We start from the raw sequence: 18,908 nt of genomic DNA on the forward strand, positions 1-18,908 counted from the left end.
TTTAGTATGAAATTTATTGTACGTCCTATAGCCTTGCTGGAGGGGACACAGGAATGGACACAGGAATGCTGTAGAGAACTTGCAGCTTCCATAACTTTTCATGATACAATCAGATCTGTCTTGCTTGAATATAATACGTCAGTTTCACTATTATCTTAACGATCATAAATGTAAGCAGAGTTTGTAAGCTTGCCAAGCTGATATAGTGATAAAAAAAAGGTAAAACTTGCCAAAAGAACTAAATCGATGGTGTACAGTATATGAAATTTTTTTTGAAACAGAGATGAAGAGAAAGCAGGAAAGGTATATTGGACTAAATGCTTATATTAGAGTACTTGGATGAATCACCAGAGTATTTTTCCAATACTTTTGTAATGTATCAATTTGAAGTAGTCTGAACAATCCATATCTTCCTACAACATCTCTGCATCACACATGGCTCCACAAATTTAGAAACTGGCATGAATGCAATGAGGTGGATACATTGTGAAATTTAGGGAAATGAGAGCGGTGCACCTTTGAAAGGATATGGGCTATCCTGGGAGTTGTTGTTGGTTGCATCCACATTCTGGTAAGAGGCACTGATGGGCAATCTTCCACAATCATTCTGATAAGGTGGGCAATGGATAGCACCATCCTGAGGCAGCTGGTAGTAAGATGGGTTAGGGGTAGATAAAGGAAATGCTTTTAAAGAAGAATTTCTTTCGGGAACATCTGGTAGAAGCTCACTAATAAGTCTGTGCAGGATGCTGTTGTCTGGCAAGCTCCCACGCCTTTTCTCTGCTTTAATTTGGTCACATATATCTTGAAGAGCAGAGTCCAGAGCTTCAAACACGGATGCTTTACTCCGGCTCTTTTCAGACTGCCTTTTAGGCGTAGAACTTTTTTTCCTACGAAAAGGCACTGGACTGACAAGAAAAGCAATTTTAGAAAGGCCTGAATCCATTTCTTTCCTTCCTGAAGTTTCACTTTTCTCCTGCTTAGCCCTCTCATGTTTCAACATGGTGGTGAAGCGGGTGTATGATGCTGGGCATCTTCCTTTACAAGAGTTGATGAGGTGCCGATGGTGGTGGTGATGATGGTGGTGGTGGTGATGGTGATGCCCAGAACCGTAAAAACTTTCAGAAGATGTAAACGAATAGTGGTCGAAATCACTCTCACTGCAAAATGAAGATCCTTCTATTTGTATGTAGTCACTTAGGTCAGAAACAACCGCCTCGGGGTCACTATCTGAAAATTCCACGTGCGATTTTGGAGCCTGATCACTCGTCACTTCAATATGAACAGGAACTAATGGTTTTGCTTTCCCATTCTGCTGTACCTGAGATATATGTCTTTCTTGAGCTTCTTCATCGAGAAGAGATTCAATAGAAAACCTACGTTTAGGGCAGGTGTTGGTAGAGATATCTAAACTGACTGCAGATAGCATTTCATCCCCGAGGTTAGGCATGGACTTGGATTTCTGTATAAGCTGTTCAAACTCTGATATTCTTGTAGGGACCATATCTCTTGGTACCTCTTCAGATTCTGTTCTCCAACCTGTGAATATTCCTTTTTGCTGTTCCTGTTCATATTGCATGATCCGAGATTTCACAGAACAGATTACTTCAGAGGTCATTAAGTCCTCGCGGTTGATGCGATGCATTTTTTTGTACAACTTTAGGAAGCCTGGAGTGTCATGTGCTGACCTATGTCGAACCCTGGACTTGTTTGGAGACCACCCGCCAGACGTGAAGGAGTTTTCCCATAACATGGGACTACTCTGCTTAAATTTGTCTTCACGTAATAGGGATCCCATGCTTTCAGATTTGGCCTGGTTTGTAGAGAAGTCATTGTGATCCTCTGTTAACAAATCATCACAACTTCGAGACTTAATTTTTGGTGACGCTGTTTCCTCTGTACTGCTCCACACCTCGGCATTCTGTCGATTCATCTGCCAGCCATTCTTAAAGCTGATTGCACGTTTTGTATCATCAGGCACAGCTAAGTGGTAACTATAGCCACCACAGTAATCTACTGAGTTTGAGGCATTTGGTTTATGTACAGAATAAGCGAATACGGGGGGATACATTCTGCTAACATCCCCACCTTCAAAATCCAAAGAGCAGCATGACAAAAGAGAGACATGTCCAGAAATTAACAGACTTATAGAAAAAGAGAAAGCATTGGTAACAGAATAAAATAGAGAAAAGGCATAGTGACATGATATACTGTAACCTCAGCAAAACTCATACCAAAACACGATTTATTGGTATTCTCTGTCAGAACATATCATTGACTATAATACAGAGACTAATACACTATCTCATTTATAAACATTGGCCACAATATTTTACTTTGGACTATTTTTCAAATAAAAATTTGTGATCTACAGCAAAATATTGCTTTCTTTGTTTGAATCAAAATTATATTATAAAAGCACTAGAGTATTTCTGTAATAAAGGAACTTCCGTCATTATGAAACGAAAGTAATTCGGTAACATACACATCTCAACATTGATACAGAAACACCAAGAAGGAAAAGCAATGGAATTATGGAAATCGTGACATGCAAATGATGGAGAACTGGAAACAAAAGTTTCAAACCTTCTCAATTTATTTAATATGGAGTATGACGGCACCACACAGATATCCCTGCTCTTTCATGCTTTGGCATGCCATCAATCTGGTTATTAACGGTTGTCTGAGGAATGTTCTACATGCACTTGGGTCCACAAATCAAGATCCACTGCAAGCAGCTCCCATTGCAACTGCTGACCAATTATGCCCCAGATGTGCTCGAAGAAAGACAAGTCCACAGACGCGGCAGGCCATGGAAAAACATTTGTGCGGCACAGGCAGCTCACAGTAGCATGCGCAACATACAACCTGGCCTTGTTTTAGAAAACAGCTACGGGTACACTTTGGAGAAATAGCCGTACCACTGGTACTGTGACTGAATGAATGTATGGTAGAGCTGTTCACATACCTGGAATGAAGACTAGAGGGATGTGGTTACTGTACATTATGCCAATCTACACCATAATCTTGGGAGTAGGACCAGTGTGATATTCCCTAGTGAAGGTATCTTCAATACGCATTTGGTCTCCAGACCAATCTCTGGCTACTTCTGCCTCCAAAACAAAGGCAGAACTCATAGCTGAGAAGGACTGCCTCTACTGCTATCTAGCTCTGCATCTTGATAGTCTTTCAGAGTGATGACTTCAAGTCAGTGTAAAGGGGGTTTTACACATAGCGATATCGCTAAAGCGCCACCGATTTTGTGATGCAGCAGCATCACAAAATGTGTGATACTTACCTCCGACCGGCTCCCCCGCTGTCTGTCGCTGATCGCGCGAGATCGGGCAGCTCCATTTCTGGTCGGGTGCTTCCTGCTGGGCTTCCTGTGGCACCGACGAGTGACGCGTGGACGCGGGTGGGAAGACGTCAAGATCTCCACGTCTGAAAGGTAAGTAATGACCGCTGCTGCGTCGCTACATCGCTGTGAGATCTGCCTGTGTGGCAGCTCACTAGCGACCATTAGGCGATGCACCAGCGATTCTGACCGGGTCGTATCGTGGTCGGGATCGCTGGTGCATCGCTAAATGTAAAGGGGCCTTAACACCAATAACTGGATATAGCTCATTCTGGTGCAAATGCCTTCTGATGCTTTGTGTAGACTCCACATTTGATGTTTTACTCGTTTGATGCTTTAGGTTTCAGAAGTGATGTCTAACTTGCAGTACAGAATGGATCAATTATGGAGTCAGTGGTATGGAAATTTCTACTAGGTCCCAGGAGCTGTTGTCCCAGGAGCTGTTGTCCCAGGAGCTGTTGTCAAACCCACCAACTCCAGGCTGCATGTTCCTCATACTAAAGTGAGTAGCCTGCATGGCCTAAATGTGTTACCATGGCCTGCAGAGTCTCCTATCGAGCACATCTAGAACATTATTGGTTGGCAATTACAAAGGGAGCTGTCAGCAGCGGATCTTGATGATTTGCGTACCCAAGTGTATTTATCATGGCAGAACATTCCTCATCCATTCATAGCCTTATTCATACCATGCCAAGGTCTGTAAGTGTGTGAACTCTTGTGTGGCAATCAGGCTCAATACTGGATAAATTGAGATGTTTTGAAATTGTTGTTTCCAATTTTTCCTCATTTTATTATTATTATTATTATTATTATTATTATTATGTCTATCCTGTGATTACCGTAATTCCATGACTTTTCCTTCCTGGTGCTACAATTTCAATGTGGAGGAGTGTAGTTTGAATAGAGTTTGTTAGAACAAAATGACAAATCCAAGCACTGGCGCTCAGTGCTCCTTTGTATTGCTAAACAATTCCCAGCTACTTACTTATTTTTCCATGTATCTCAGTCTCCCCTGACTCCTATAAAGCCAGTGCTGTCAATCATGGAAGAGGAGGGCGGAGACAGATGGAAATATGTAGGTGGAAGCATGCACTGAAATGTTTAGTCATACCAAGGAAGCACTGAGCATTAGTGCTTGGTTTGAACAGTCATTCTGTGCTGACAGACTCCATTTAACAAAGTTTAGACATGCACACACAGCTACAGTCAATACTAAAAAAAACTAGCAGAAGTCATTTTAATCAGTGAGCAGACGACCTTTACTATCTGTAGAAATGTTGCCAAAATGGAAATTTACAATTGTTTCACAGTTATTGCTGGCAAAATAAATGCACGCAGTATTCAAAGTGCTGCAGGTTTCAGAGCTGAAACCTCCTATGTATTTCCTGTTGGTTCATCATAGGGTTTGTTGGCTCTGGCGAGTTACATTTAAGACAACAGTCTTTACACCAGCACAGTTTCCAATAACCACCAGCAGAATTGTGAATGCAGCTCTGTATAAGGTAATACAATTCATTTACCAAGTCCTCCTATATTTAATGCAGATTATATCGCTATATAAAATAATGCTTAAAGGTGATTATCTTGATTCAAGCATAGTTATGGAAAATGGCTTTAGCTATCAGACAAACTTTGTTCTAGTATTTATTTTATTCTGATTAGAACAAAAAGCCCTGACAATATTCTGTAAATTGCTAGCATGGGATAAATGTGCTCTACAAGAGTGGACCTGCAGAGAGCACTATTGCACCGTGAATGATCATCTCTAACCACCATGCCTACCTTTTGTCCGGGAAGGAGATGGAGGTGAGGAATTAATGAAAGGTTTTTGCGGGGTGGTACTTGTGCCTTGTATTCCTGTCCGACCAAGACTGTGTCTGTTGGCATTCTGGTCACTGCTGACTCTTTGATGACCAACACTGGGCTCAGACTTCCGTCTTTTTCTGTAATCACTTGCAGAACTTGGAAAATAAAAACCTCATTTAATTTCTGTGCAAAATATCCAAATATGTGGGTTTTTTTGCAGGTGTGGTTAAAACGTGGTTCTTTTCACATTACCAGTTATGTGACATTTAGGGACACCCTGCCCTGCAAACCTCACCCCTATAATACCTGAGGAGCAATAAATGTGACCCTGTGGCTTCCTGAAGAAGGTTGTCAGTATAATTTTAACACAGTCAACATTGACTGTTAATAATTTAGGATCGCACCAGTATAAATACACACGTGGTTAAAATTGTTGGTACCCCTCGATAATGACAGAAAAACCCACAATGACCACAGGAAGAACTTGAATCTGACAAAAGTAATAAATCAAAAATCTATGAAAATGAACAAATGAAAGTCAGACATTGCTTTTCAACCATGCTTCCAAAGAATTTTTAAAAATGTAAAACTCATGAAATAGGCCTGGACAGAAATGATGGTACCCTTAACTTAATATTTTGTTGCACAACCTTTTGAGGCAATCACTGCAATCAAACGATTCCTGTAACTGTCAATGAGACTTCTGCTCCTCTTGACAGGTATTTTGGCCCATTCCTCAAGAGTAAACTGCTCCAGTTGTCTTGTGTTTGAAGGTTGCCTTTTCCAAAAGGCATGTTTCAGCTCTTTCCAATGGTGCTCAATAGAATTTAGGTCATGGCTCATAGAAGGCCACTTCAGAATAGTCCAGTGTTTTCCTCTTAGCCATTCTTGGGTGTTTTTAGCCATGTATTTTGGGTTATTATCCTGTTGCAAGACCCATGACCTGCAACTGAGAATAAGATTTCTGACACTGGGCAGCACATTTCTCTCTAGAATCCCTTGATAATCTTGATATTTCATAGTACCCTGCACAGATTCTAGACACCCTGTGCCAGATGCAGCAGGGCAACCCCAGAACATAACAGAGCCTCCTCCATGTTTCACAGTAGGGACAGTGTTCTTTTCTTGATATGCTTCATTTTTCCATCTGTGAACATAGAGCTGATGTGACTTGCTAAAAAGTTCTATTTTTGTCTCATCTGTCCATAGGACATTCTCCCAGAAGCTTTATGGCTTGTCATCACGTAGTGTGGAAAATTCCAGTCTGGCTTTTTTATGATTTTTTCTTCAACAATGGTGTCCTCCTTGGTGGTCTCCCATGAAGTCCACTTTGGCTCATACGACGACGGATGGTGCGATGCGACACTGATGTTCCTTGAGCTTGAAGATCACCTTTAATCTGTTTAGAAGTTTTTCTGGGCTCTTTTCTTACCATTCATATTATCCGTCTCTTTGATTTATCATCAATTTTCCTCCTGCGGCCACGTTCAGGGAGGTTGGCTATAGTTCCATGGAGCTTAAATTTCTGAATAATATGTAATCACTGGAACGTCAAGCTGCTTGGAGATGGTCTTATAACTTTTACTTTTAACACGTTTGTCTATAATTTTCTCTCTCATCTCCTGAGATAACTCTTTCCTTCGCTTCCTCTGGTCCATGTTGAGTGTGATGCTCACCATGTCACCAAACAGCACAGTGAGTATCTGTAGCCTCTATACAGGCCCACTCACTGATTCCAAGATTGTAGACACCTGTGATGCTAATTAGTGGACACACCTTGATTTAACATGTCCCTTTTTTCACATTATTTTCAGGGGCACCACCATTTCTGTCCAGGTGTATTTCATGAGTTTTATTATTTAAAAAAATTCTGTGGAAGCATGGTTGAAAAGCAACGTCTGACTTTCATTAGTTCATTTTCATAGATTTTTGATTATTACTTTTGTCAGTTTCAAGTTATTTCTCTCACCATTGTGGGTTTTTCTGTCATTAATTGATATCGAGGAGAAGGATTTGCTATATCTCATTTTAGACTGATGATTTTTTTTAGTTATCTGAGAGACAAACTGCTACCAGAGATGTCTATCAGGGTCTCTTTAATAAAGACCACAATGGCGCAAGCGCTGTTGTGTATAGGAGAGTCGGTCAAGATAGTTGCGGGCTGAACAATTGGCTGAACCATTAATCAACTGATAGCTATCTAAAGTGGGTGTTTTATTCCTTATCCATAGGACAATGTTCCTGAGTGGGGCTGAACCTAAGTCCCAGAGACAATAAATAGAGTGGATATCAAGCATGTGAACCTCTCGTCCATTCAAGACAGAGCTCTATCAAGCCCCATTCTTAGATAGGCTTTCAGTTCTGGAATATCCCTTCAAATTTCCAGAACAAACTCCTCAAGTAAGTGTAGACATGATAGACCTGGAAGATACTGTTAGTTCATGTTATAAAACCACCCACGATGGACCTGAGACTTGCGAACATCAAACAGATGCTAAAATGCATCCATATGTCATCTGTCTGGGGCTACACAAATTTTATGTAAGAATCTAAAGTAAAAATGTGCTATTTTAATGCACCATTAATGTCTATTGTTCTCAATTAATCACAGTGAGAAAAAAAGAAAGCCATATAACTTAGACTATGCTTTCTGTCAGTCAGTAGAGTTACCACCTATGGTAGAAATCACAGCCTTCTTTAACAGGGGCAGACACAGGCTCTCTATATTCTTTTCTAAAGGGAGTCCATCACTTCCAAAATGCATTTAAAATGGACTATACAGTGTTGTACGGGACTTAGCCCCTATAACAACCATAATAGCATGGTACAGTCTTTGATAAAATAAACTATAATTCACATGCAAATGAGGAGGCCAAGAGTTTGGTGCAACGCTATGCACCAAAAGTTATTTTCCCCCACTACATAGATACACCTGGAAGTGCAGTGATTGTTGGCAGAGAAATGAGACAGGGAGAACGGTCATTGCCACTGTCACTGCACACATGTGAGCAGCATTCAGAATCAGAAGTGATGGAAAGGCCCCAATATGCAAATGAGGTGGTGCAATGGTGAATCAAACTCGTGGCCATGGCAAGGGCGCCCCGAAAACCACCTCATTTGCATATGAATTATAAGTTATTTTTAGGCATTGTACCAATAACAGGTACAGTGCTAGTATGGTTGCTCCTAAGTCTCCTACAACACTGTGTAGCCCATTTAAAATGTATTTTGTGGGTGACTGACACTCTTTATAGATTTTCCACAACACTTCTGCTTTGGTTATATTAAAACAGCTAGCAAAGAAAAAATAAAAAAAAACCTCACACAACAAGATATGGCCTTACCAAAAACCCTGTCTAATGACAAATGCACAGATATACATATATATATACACACACATATATATATATATATATATATATATATATATATATATATATATATATATATATATATACATACACTCACTGGCCACTTTATTAGGTACACCATGCTAGTAACGGGTTGGACCCCCTTTTGCCTTCAGAACTGCCTCAATTCTTCGTGGCAGAGATTCAACAAGGTGCTGGAAGCATTCCTCAGAGATTTTGGACCATATTGACATGATGGCATCACACAGTTGGCGCAGATTTGTCGGCTGCACATCCCTGATGCGAATCTCCCGTTCCACCACATCCCAAAGATGCTCTATTGGATTGAGATCTGGTGACTGAGGAGGCCATTTGAGTACAGTGAACTCATTGTCATGTTCAAGAAACCAATCTGAGATGATTCGAGCTTTATGACATGGCGCATTATCCTGCTGAAAGTAGCCATCAGATGTTGGGTACATTGTGGTCATAAAGGGATGGACATGGTCAGCAACAATACTCAGGTAGGCTGTGGCGTTGCAACGATGCTCAATTGGTACCAAGGGGCCCAAAGAGTGCCAAGAAAAAATTCCCCACACCATGACACCACCACCACCAGCCTGAACCGTTGATACAAGGCAGGATGGATCCATGCTTTCATGTTGTTTACGCCAAATTCTGACCCTACCATCCGAATGTCGCAGCAGAAATCGAGACTCATCAGACCAGGCAACGTTTTTCCAATCTTCTACTGTCCAATTTCGATGAGCTTGTGCAAATTGTAGCCTCAGTTTCCTGTTCTTAGCTGAGAGGAGTGGTACCCAGTGTGGTCTTCTGCTGCTGTAGCCCATCTGCCTCAAAGTTCGACGCACTGTGCGTTCAGAGATGCTCTTCTGCCTACCTTGGTTGTAACGGGTGGCAATTTGAGTCACTGTTGCCTTTCTATCAGCTCGAACCAGTCTGCCCATTCTCCTCTGACCTCTGGCATCAACAAGGCATTTCCGGCCACAGAACTGCCGCTCACTGGATTTTTTTTCTTTTTCGGACCATTCTCTGTAAACCCTAGAGATGGTTGTGCGTGAAAATCCCAGTAGATCAGCAGTTTCTGAAATACTCAGACCAGCCCTTCTGGCACCAACAATCATGCCACGTTCAAAGGCACTCAAATCACCTTTCTTCCCCATACTGATGCTCGGTTTGAACTGCAGGAGATTGTCTTGACCATGTCTACATGCCTAAATGCACTGAGTTGCCGCCATGTGATTGGCTGATTAGAAATTAAGTCTTAACACACAGTTGGACAGGTGTACCTAATAAAGTGGCCAGTGAGTGTATATATATATATATATATATATATATATATATATATATATATATATATATATATATATATATATATACACACACACTTCTGCTTTGGTTATATTATTTGGTTGTCTTGCATTCACAGCATGTTTGAGAGCTTCTCAAGGACAAACATTCAATACTACAAAGTATGGGGACTGTGTGCCAAGACCGATTTTAAAGAACGTCTTGGTCAGTATTTCTATATTAGAAATATTTGTGGTAAGTTATTAGAATTAATTGATTTTCACAGTCTGTGTATATATGATTACAGGGTGTACATGGGTAATCATTTGTAGAGGGTATGCACAAAATCTTTCCAGTTACATTACCTGGAAGGTCTTTCATTGCCTATCGATGGTTGGTATAGTGATGTCTGTAAGAAGAAAAGAACATATTACTGAATGAAGACACTGTACACATCGTATACATATTATGTACTTTCCATCTGTATGCTTAAACAGCACCAACACAAATACAGTGGGGAAAAAGTATTTAGTCAGCCACCAATAGTGCAAGATCTCCCACTTAAAAAGATGAGAGAGGCCTGTAATTGACATCATAGGTAGACCACAACTATGAGAGTCAAAATGAGAAAACAAATCCAGAAAATCTCCTTGTCTGATTTGGGACGATATATTTAGCAAATTATGTTGGAAAATAAGTATTTGGTCCCCTAGAAATATGCAAGATTTCTGGCTCTCACAGACCTGTAACTTAAGAGGCTCCTCTGTCCTCCACTTATTACCTGCAGTAATGGCACCTGTGTGAACCTGTTATCCTGTTATTAGTACAAAAGACACGTGTCCACAACCTCAGTCAGTCACCCTCCAATCTCCACTATGGTGAAGACCAAAGAGCTGTCGACGGACACCATTACTACAGGTAATAAGTGGAGGACAGAGGAGCCTCTTAAGAAGTTACAGGTCTGTGAGAGCCAGAAATCTTGCATATTTCTAGGGGACCAAATAACGTATCTTCCAACATAACTTGCTAAATAAATCGTGCCAAATCAGACAGGGTGATTTTCTGGATTTGTTTTCTCATTTTGACTCTCATAGCTGTGGTCTACCTATGATGTCAATTACAGGCCTCTCTCATCTTTTTAAGTGGGAGAACTTGCACAATTGGTGGCTGACTAAATACTCCCCCCCCCCCACTGTATTTAAGAAAAGACTAATCAGTGCACAGAACAAAGTAATAAAACCATTTCCATCAGGCTGTCGAGAACATGCTGTCCTGTTAAATAAACCGTGGTCATATATAGGACTGCCTGCAGTAATAACGCTTGGCACGTCAAATGATGCTCTTTGGCATCCTAGGTGTTGCAGAAATGTGGGGTTAGGAAAGGACATAGAGATGAAAGGGCCAGCTGTACACGGGCTGCTCATGTAAAATGACAAAATCGTGCAGTTAAATATAGTGATTGGGTAATCATAGGAGATAAAACTGAGGCCTCATACATCTCAGCCTTCCATGACTCCAGGGGGATCTAGAAACATACACACAATCTTATTTTCTGGTAGCTTGTTAACATGACTCAAGCCTTCATAGGACCTGAAGACAAAAACTAAACAGGAAATCTCACTTTTACTCTAGACTAATTGAGACATTAAAAAAAGGTTGTGAATGGGGACAATGCCTTTAAGGGCAACCTGGTATATTAAACTAAACATGCAGTCCGATGAATCATCAGACTGTTATAGATCAGACAGGACGAACTTAACAGATTGATATACATGTTGTGGGGGAAAGGTTCAGTATAATAGATTTTATTGAATTCCTGCATAGTCTGGGTTTAGCAGTCAAGTGGGCGGTTCTGGTGAAGATTAACATATATTTCCATAATTATGCCTAGATGGCAGTCCTTTAGTGATTAGAACCACCCCATTGACTGATAAACTTAAAATAAGCATACATTTCAACAAATAAAGCACAAGTTAGGGCAGGTGCAGATAACCGTACTTTTTGGTTCGAGTGCGATCTGACAAAACATTGGATCGCACTCAGAACAAAGTTAGACTATAGGGCTTTGCACACGTCTGATTTTTTTTCTCCTCTGTTCGAGGACAAAAATAGCCGCATGCCCAAGTTTGATTCTACTTTCAGATCGCACTTGGCTAAGAAGTCAATGAGTCCATGGAAACCAGTCCAATTTCCACACACTCAGAAAATGGAGATTTGGGAAAAAAGTGTGATACGCGGATCAGACTCTGATCATAGTTTGACCAGAGTGTCATTTGCATAATTGGCCCATTCTCTCGGATGAGAGAATCTACGGCCGTCTGCACCTGCTCTCATACCGAGTTATTTCCCACAAACCTATGTATCAATCAGTTCCGCCTGCCCTACAACAGGCTGCCCATGGATTTGCACTGCATTTCCAAGCTGATGGGTTCACTTTCAATACACTTGAGAGCAGTGTCAGGATACTACAGGCCTACAAGTGCTAAAGATGAGAGTGCAAGTCTGAGCTGACCATGTTAAAGACTATCCTCTGCTTGGTGCTTTACATGGCGTAGTATAGAGCTACATACAAAGCCACTATTATACACATGTCAATTAAATTCCTCATAGGGCAGCTGAGGCATCCATGGGGATTTTAAATGGGGAGAATTTGAGTAAGATATCCATGGAAATTTTACATTCTCAGCAGTTTCCTGTTCAACCTGTCAACAAGCCGTCAACAGAAACATAGGTTAACAGTAAGAAATGAAATGCTCCTTCTGCAGCATCTAATTCCACATGGCTCCTGCGGTTTATGGCAGTATTTTTTAAAAATAGCAAAAATTATGAAACCACCGATTGAAATAATCTATGTGAAATGTTATGTTCTGGTCTTACTAGATGTACAGTATGTACTATGGGAAGGACAATCCTTTTCAGTGACAGGTACACATTTTGGCCAGTCTCAGGTACTGATATCTGATTGGATTCAATGAATGGTTTCGGAATAATAAGTGAAATGCGTTGTGTAACCTTCAATCTGCTTATTGGCTATTGAGAATTCTATGAACTGTAAGTTATTCTGACGATGAATAGCACCTGACCATTCATTATGTTTTTTTCACCCTGTGTCTCTGGAATAATAATCAATTATAAAAGATAACAAAGGTGGGACTAATGATAAGAGAAGGTTGTATCTGCTGATGCATGAGAAAAATATTAGTTTAATTTACACAAAAAGCATATAGTGCACAAAAATACAAAAAAGCACCAAGATACTCATTATTTGCTTCTTTAGAGCAGGCATGTGATGAATCTATTCTGCACTATGAATTTGGGATATTCTTCCAAGTAACTTGCAGGCTGCTGTCCAGAGTTTCATCCTTCTACGGCATCCAAATGGATGCTCATAAATATTCATTAGTGGTTCAACCATCTTTATAATAGTGGATCGGTCAATCGGGTCACTTGACATACTAGGTTAAATTTACACTGCAGCCTTTTTATGATCAATAGTTACAAGCGAACCCTTCAGACTAATTTGTCGGAGCGTGAAAAAAAAAAAAAAAAAAAAAAGACATAAAAGGACACTAAAAATTTAAGGGATACCAATTATTTTAATGTCCAGAGATGAATATAATGCACACTAGACCCCAAAAGTTGGAGACCGATGCACTGACAAGACTGATGCTCATATTTTACTTCTAGACCATTATCTGTTGCAAAATGTTATGTTACATAAAAATAGCTGTTATAAAAAAGTCAAAAAATATGTTTTATTTTTTTTTTATTAAAAAGACCATGGACTACATTTCATCTTTAATATAGGTTGGATTTTGCAGGAAATTGCAGAAATTAAAAAAGTCACATGTAAGGGAACCTGTCGAGTCGGATAACGCTATTAATCTGCAGATAGAGGGTTAGACCAGGGTCACACTTGCAAGTGAAATGAGAGAAACTCGCACGAGTCTCTCGCATCAATACCCGGCACTGCCAACGGCGGTTCGGACCGGAGCGTTCAGCTGCATAGAAAGACATGCAGCCGCACACTCTGATCCCGAGTGCCGGCGGCAGTGCCGGGTATTGAGGCGCAAGTTTCTCGCATTGCACTTGCAAGTGTGACTCCGACCTTAATCTGCAAGTTAATAGCGTTATGAAGGTGCTCGGCCACTGTATTGAAAATGCAGCAACTGGGAAAAAATGAACTTTTTCTCCTGGGAGATGACGGCTTTCAGTCGTACAGGTGTGCCCAAGCGGCTACAGTCATCGCTTACTCTATTGTGAGTAAGAATAATGAAATCAGAACAATATTCAAAGTATACAATATCTGACCACATCAAACATGGCTCTCTCTAATCTGCCAGCACGACAGAAAATTCCCATGGATGTATAAAATTAGAAAAATTGGAGTCATAGAATCTGTCTTCAAAAGTATATACAAAAATTGTTTACTTATACATAGACATTAAGTATAGACAGAAATAAGATCAATATGTAGATACATAAGTATTATATAGGTAGAATTGATAAAAAAAAAAAGGGGTCTGGAGGACAACACTAGACTATAAAGTACCGTATACGACCGATATGATCAAGTTCTTGGGAAAATAAAACATGAAGTACAGTGTGGAAAGGCCTTTAAGAGGCAAACCTGTATAGTGGCTAACTCATGATTGATCCTCACCCATATCATGTCACCAGACCGCCAGCACCTTACGCACGTTTCGTGTAGGCTTCTTTTAAATTAAAAAGTTGAACATTTTGTCTTCTTACTCAAGAGAACAAGTGAGAAGAGTACAGTTGGCAATTTTCTTCCCCTGTGGCCACACCATGGAAAAAGTGTGGTTGCCCGGGGCTCATGCTAAAGATGAAACCTTTGTTTTGAAAAAGTGATCTTTATGAGAAAACCCCTGTAATATAAATATAGCGCACACAAATAGGTAAAAAAAGCTATACTGCCATTCTTCAAGTAATTATAGTAACTTTGCCCCAAAAGATACCTCCAAATACTTTTGAATAGTAAAACAAATCCGATCTTGTAAAAATGTCAAAATATTGTCTGTGCAGTTCCTACTTTGTAAGCAAATGCTTCTCTATGTATATTTACACAGATCTAAGAGATGAAGATAATTTTGTGTTATTATGAAGGAAAGATCCATCTACTACAGTATATCAATTAAATTATTTGTATATTTCTTATGTAAATCTAGTGTTATGGAAAAGGAATTCTCTTTAACACCCTCTAGGGTACGTCTAATACACAGAGGAAATGCTGTGGAAAATTTCTGCACCACAGAGGCATATCTACACCAAATTCCCAGCGCTTATGAATCAAATTTTGCAAGTTTTGGTATAGGATTTAGTGACGATTTCCTTGTGGAGAATTGCAAAGTGTGTTGAAAAAAAGAAACCACTATACCCCAACTCTAATGACACCTCCAAGGTTCCTTTCATGGCCTCTGTACAACGTGTCCCATGTAACTGCTGCAGCAGTCATATAGAGCGAAACGTCACAGCAGGCGATCAGGTTGTACAGGGACTAGTAGAGGATCAAACAGAGAAGTATAGTAGTTTTATTTTATTTTTTTAGATTTTATAGATTTTTCTGCAGCAAAATCCAGTGTCACTGCAGATTTTTTTCCCCATTGACCTCTATGAGAAAAATTTGCAACAAATCAGTAATGAACCCAGAGAAAGAATTAATGTGTGAAATTAAATGAAGCATCACACGTCAATTTATGCACAAATATTTTTTCACAGTAAGTGAATTGAATTAGATTTGCTTAAAGGGGTTGTCTCATCTTAATAAATGGGTAAAAGTGAAAAATATTGGTAAGTACAAGCAATTTTGCAATTTACCGCTTATGAAAAATTCTCTATGTTCCAGAAAAAGAAAAAAAAAAAAAAGATATTTTTAATTCTGGAGGTTATTGCCAAGTTTACAATTCATGTCAGAACCGACTGTTCTCTTGGCACGGCGTCCACGCTTGAAAGCTCTTTGCTAAAAAGTGCAGCTCTGAAACGGTCTGGTTGCGGAATCTAGCAGCCTCAGTGTCCCTGCGTTTCTCCAATGAAGAGTCTGCGTCTGCTCACAGTATGGGCAGTATGGGAAAAGACACAATTTGTCCATCAGCAGAGCCATGCCGCAGGCCCAGGCATTCTTTAGGACCACACAACCCACCAACAAGCAGGAAAGTGGAAGACTGGAGCAGTGTGCCCCACAAAATGGGAACATGAGACAACCCCTTCCATTTTGCTGCTCCTGTGTTATGCCACAGATTTTTCACCCACAAATCCAAACAGAAAATCAACAACATTTCCTCCACTTGTCAACGTAGCCTTAATGTCCCCATAAACAGACAGACGAAGAACTTCAAACAATGAATAAGATTTACCTCAGTAGACACACGAGGGGGACTCTCCTGCACATAATCCAATAGCTTTTTAGGAGGCTGGCGGCAGACACAGAACAGAAATGCAGAGGTGAAATGGATAATCATGATAGTAGACCAATACCAAAGTGATGGAGAATGTTGGTGTTACTTTTCCAAAAAAAGGCTTCAAAAGGTAAAGAAAGCAAACTACTGGCATGAGGAAAAACAGAGAAATTAGTGGAAGGTTGTGAATGTCTACATGCAAGCCACACAAAGCAATAAGCACACGTCTGCTGAGTGCTGGGGACACGTTAATGCCACGGATGTCCTAGGCAGAAGAAGAAGCTTTTAGCAATGGACAGAAAACACAAACACCACACATTGACAAGAGGAAGACATGCAGTCCCAGCACTCGTTGGTAAACCCCCTATTTTGCACCATTTCTCCTGTGCACCTCTTTCCACACCTACTATACTAATCAATAAAAGCTTTCTAATAAATGTAATGGCAAATTATTTGTGAACTTATAATGTGTTGTGGTTGCACTGCGAGTTTACCCTGAAGATTATACCACAGTAACCTTACAAAAGCTGACTGACAAAAGCTCATAATGGCGGATTGCTGACTTTTGTCAATAAGCAAGCCAAAAATGCAGCACCAATACTGACGGGAAAAGAAACAATTTCCCTGGAAATTAGTTTTTATTAACTTGCATTGCACTATAAACAAAATATACATAAAAAATGCACATGAAGTAGGAAATTCATTTTTATTTTACTACTAGAAAAACACCACATAAATAGTGTATATCTGGCATAGGCAGCAGCTTAAAAAGAACTACAGAAAGCCCTAAAACTAGTTTTTTGAACCACAGTGTGTGAATGAAGAAGTCTCAGCAATGTTTTACACGATTGGCACTAATTATGTAGCCAAGTGCAAATGTATTAAAATACTTACCGAACATCCTCATCTTCACCAGTTTCTGCGCCAGTCATTTTCTAGCCCATGTGACTGGTCTCCAGTTTTGATGGCTCACACTGTGTGGGGCTCTGCTTCTTTACCAACAAGACACTCAAAACAATGCTCCACAGACTTACATTACGGACACGTTCACACGGTCAGTGTTTGGTCAGTATTTTACCTCAGTACTTGGAAGCCAAAACAAAATGTGGAACATTCAGAGGAAAAGTATAGTGGAAACACGGCACCACGTCTGTATTTATCACCTACTCCTGGTTTTGACTTACAAATACTGAGGTAAAATACTGACCAAATACTGAACACGGCCTAAGAAAACAACTTCTACGCCACACATGAAGACCGGTATGAGGTAGAGAGCAAGACTTCAGGTCACATGAGTCAGAAGACGACCAGTGGGGTGTTGGAGACTGGGGAAGACAATGATCGGTAAATGTTTTAATCCACCTACACTATATATATATATATATATATATATATATATATATATATATATATATATATATATATATATATATATATGGGAATAGGGGGAAAAAATGTTGGGACACATTTAAACCAGACACAAAATTCTGTTTACTTTAGTATCTGGTCACTGTGGTCATTTATCACAGAAACAATAATCCACCGTAAGTGAATTCGGATACAAAAAGTTGATAAGTTGCCTGTCAATGTGCTGCTCTGCACGAACATTCATTTTTTGTACAGATGATCAGTATGAGTTAGAGAAGCAGTCTTTTTGAATACACAATACAGCATATAGGCAATTATGAAAAAAATTGGAAGGTCTTGTGTATGCCTTGTGTATACTTGTTTTAGTGAAGGTGCCATTTTGTCCGTCATCTTGGTTCCTTCCTGTTCTCTAATATGGTTAATATATTGTTAAATATGGTATGTCACACATTACTCTTGCTCTTTGTAGTCAGGCGGGCATAATCTCATTATATTTCACTTACTCTGCTCCTATCTACCTAAGGCCTCTTTCACACTTCCGTTTTTGACAATCAGTCAAGATCCGCCACAATGTTGGTATCCGTCAACATCCTCAAAGATTTCCAAACGGAGCTTGCAACGTTTTTTTGGCCGGCGGATCCTCCAGACACTGAATTAACCCCAAATTCTCTCTCTCTCTCTCTCAGCGGTTCCTTTAAATTTCCTCATTTTCAGGATCCGTCTAAAAACGGATCCTGTGCCATCCGTTCACATCAGTTGAGAACGGATCCGCTTCTCTGCCTTTTTGGCGGATTATAACTGATGCAAATAACTGAAGTGTGAAAGAGGCCTTAATAGCAGCAGTGATAGATAAGTGTCATAAATCTTCTGTCCTCGACTTACACTGCAGAGACTCCGTGTGCCCTGAGTGATCCAGTTTCACAAAGTAGAGTATCAGTTTATTCCATGTAACCCACTTCTGCCGGTCTTCCCTGCTATGATAGATTTCTCACTGTCAAAATGCAGTGAAAACAGGCAAAAGCGTTTTTTCAGCAGCACCACTTGTCAACTGGAAATGTATTTATAAAGAAGCAATTACACCTGGGCAGCATGATCTGTGTGAGAGAACTTGTTCGGCAGTATGTTACCAAATAACATCTTACTAGAACACAAGGACATATCAGCACGAAGCTGCAAATTTGAAATGGATCAGCACTAATTTAGATGTGTATTTCAAAACTCAGATGACCTAATTAAGTAGAAATTTTAAGTATACATACAATACCGTTCAAGAGTCAGAGAATACCCTGAAGGGGGAAGACG

The 18,908-nt window shown here is 40.1% G+C and overlaps 1 protein-coding gene across 4 annotated transcripts in view; it reads right to left on the reverse strand.

Annotated features, from left to right (window-relative positions):
* SORBS2 (sorbin and SH3 domain containing 2) overlaps positions 1–18,908 on the reverse strand; it is a 333,099-nt gene that overhangs the window by 48,206 nt on the left and 265,985 nt on the right. For 3 of the 4 annotated variants that reach the window (XM_073578685.1, XM_073578692.1, XM_073578702.1), the window contains 2 exons: positions 10,188–10,231; positions 5,138–5,316 (listed from right to left, as the gene is read on the reverse strand). In XM_073578685.1, coding sequence (XP_073434786.1) covers positions 5,138–5,316; positions 10,188–10,231 — 223 coding nt within the window. Of the gene's footprint in view, positions 1–516; positions 2,089–5,137; positions 5,317–10,187; positions 10,232–18,908 lie in introns of all 4 variants that reach the window. The other variant, XM_073578712.1, reaches the window with a different exon arrangement.

This window comes from Dendrobates tinctorius, unplaced genomic scaffold (assembly GCF_039654945.1).
Source record: "Dendrobates tinctorius isolate UK_male_01 unplaced genomic scaffold, ASM3965494v1 ptg000008l, whole genome shotgun sequence".
In the NCBI taxonomy this organism is placed as follows: Eukaryota; Metazoa; Chordata; class Amphibia; order Anura; family Dendrobatidae; genus Dendrobates; species Dendrobates tinctorius.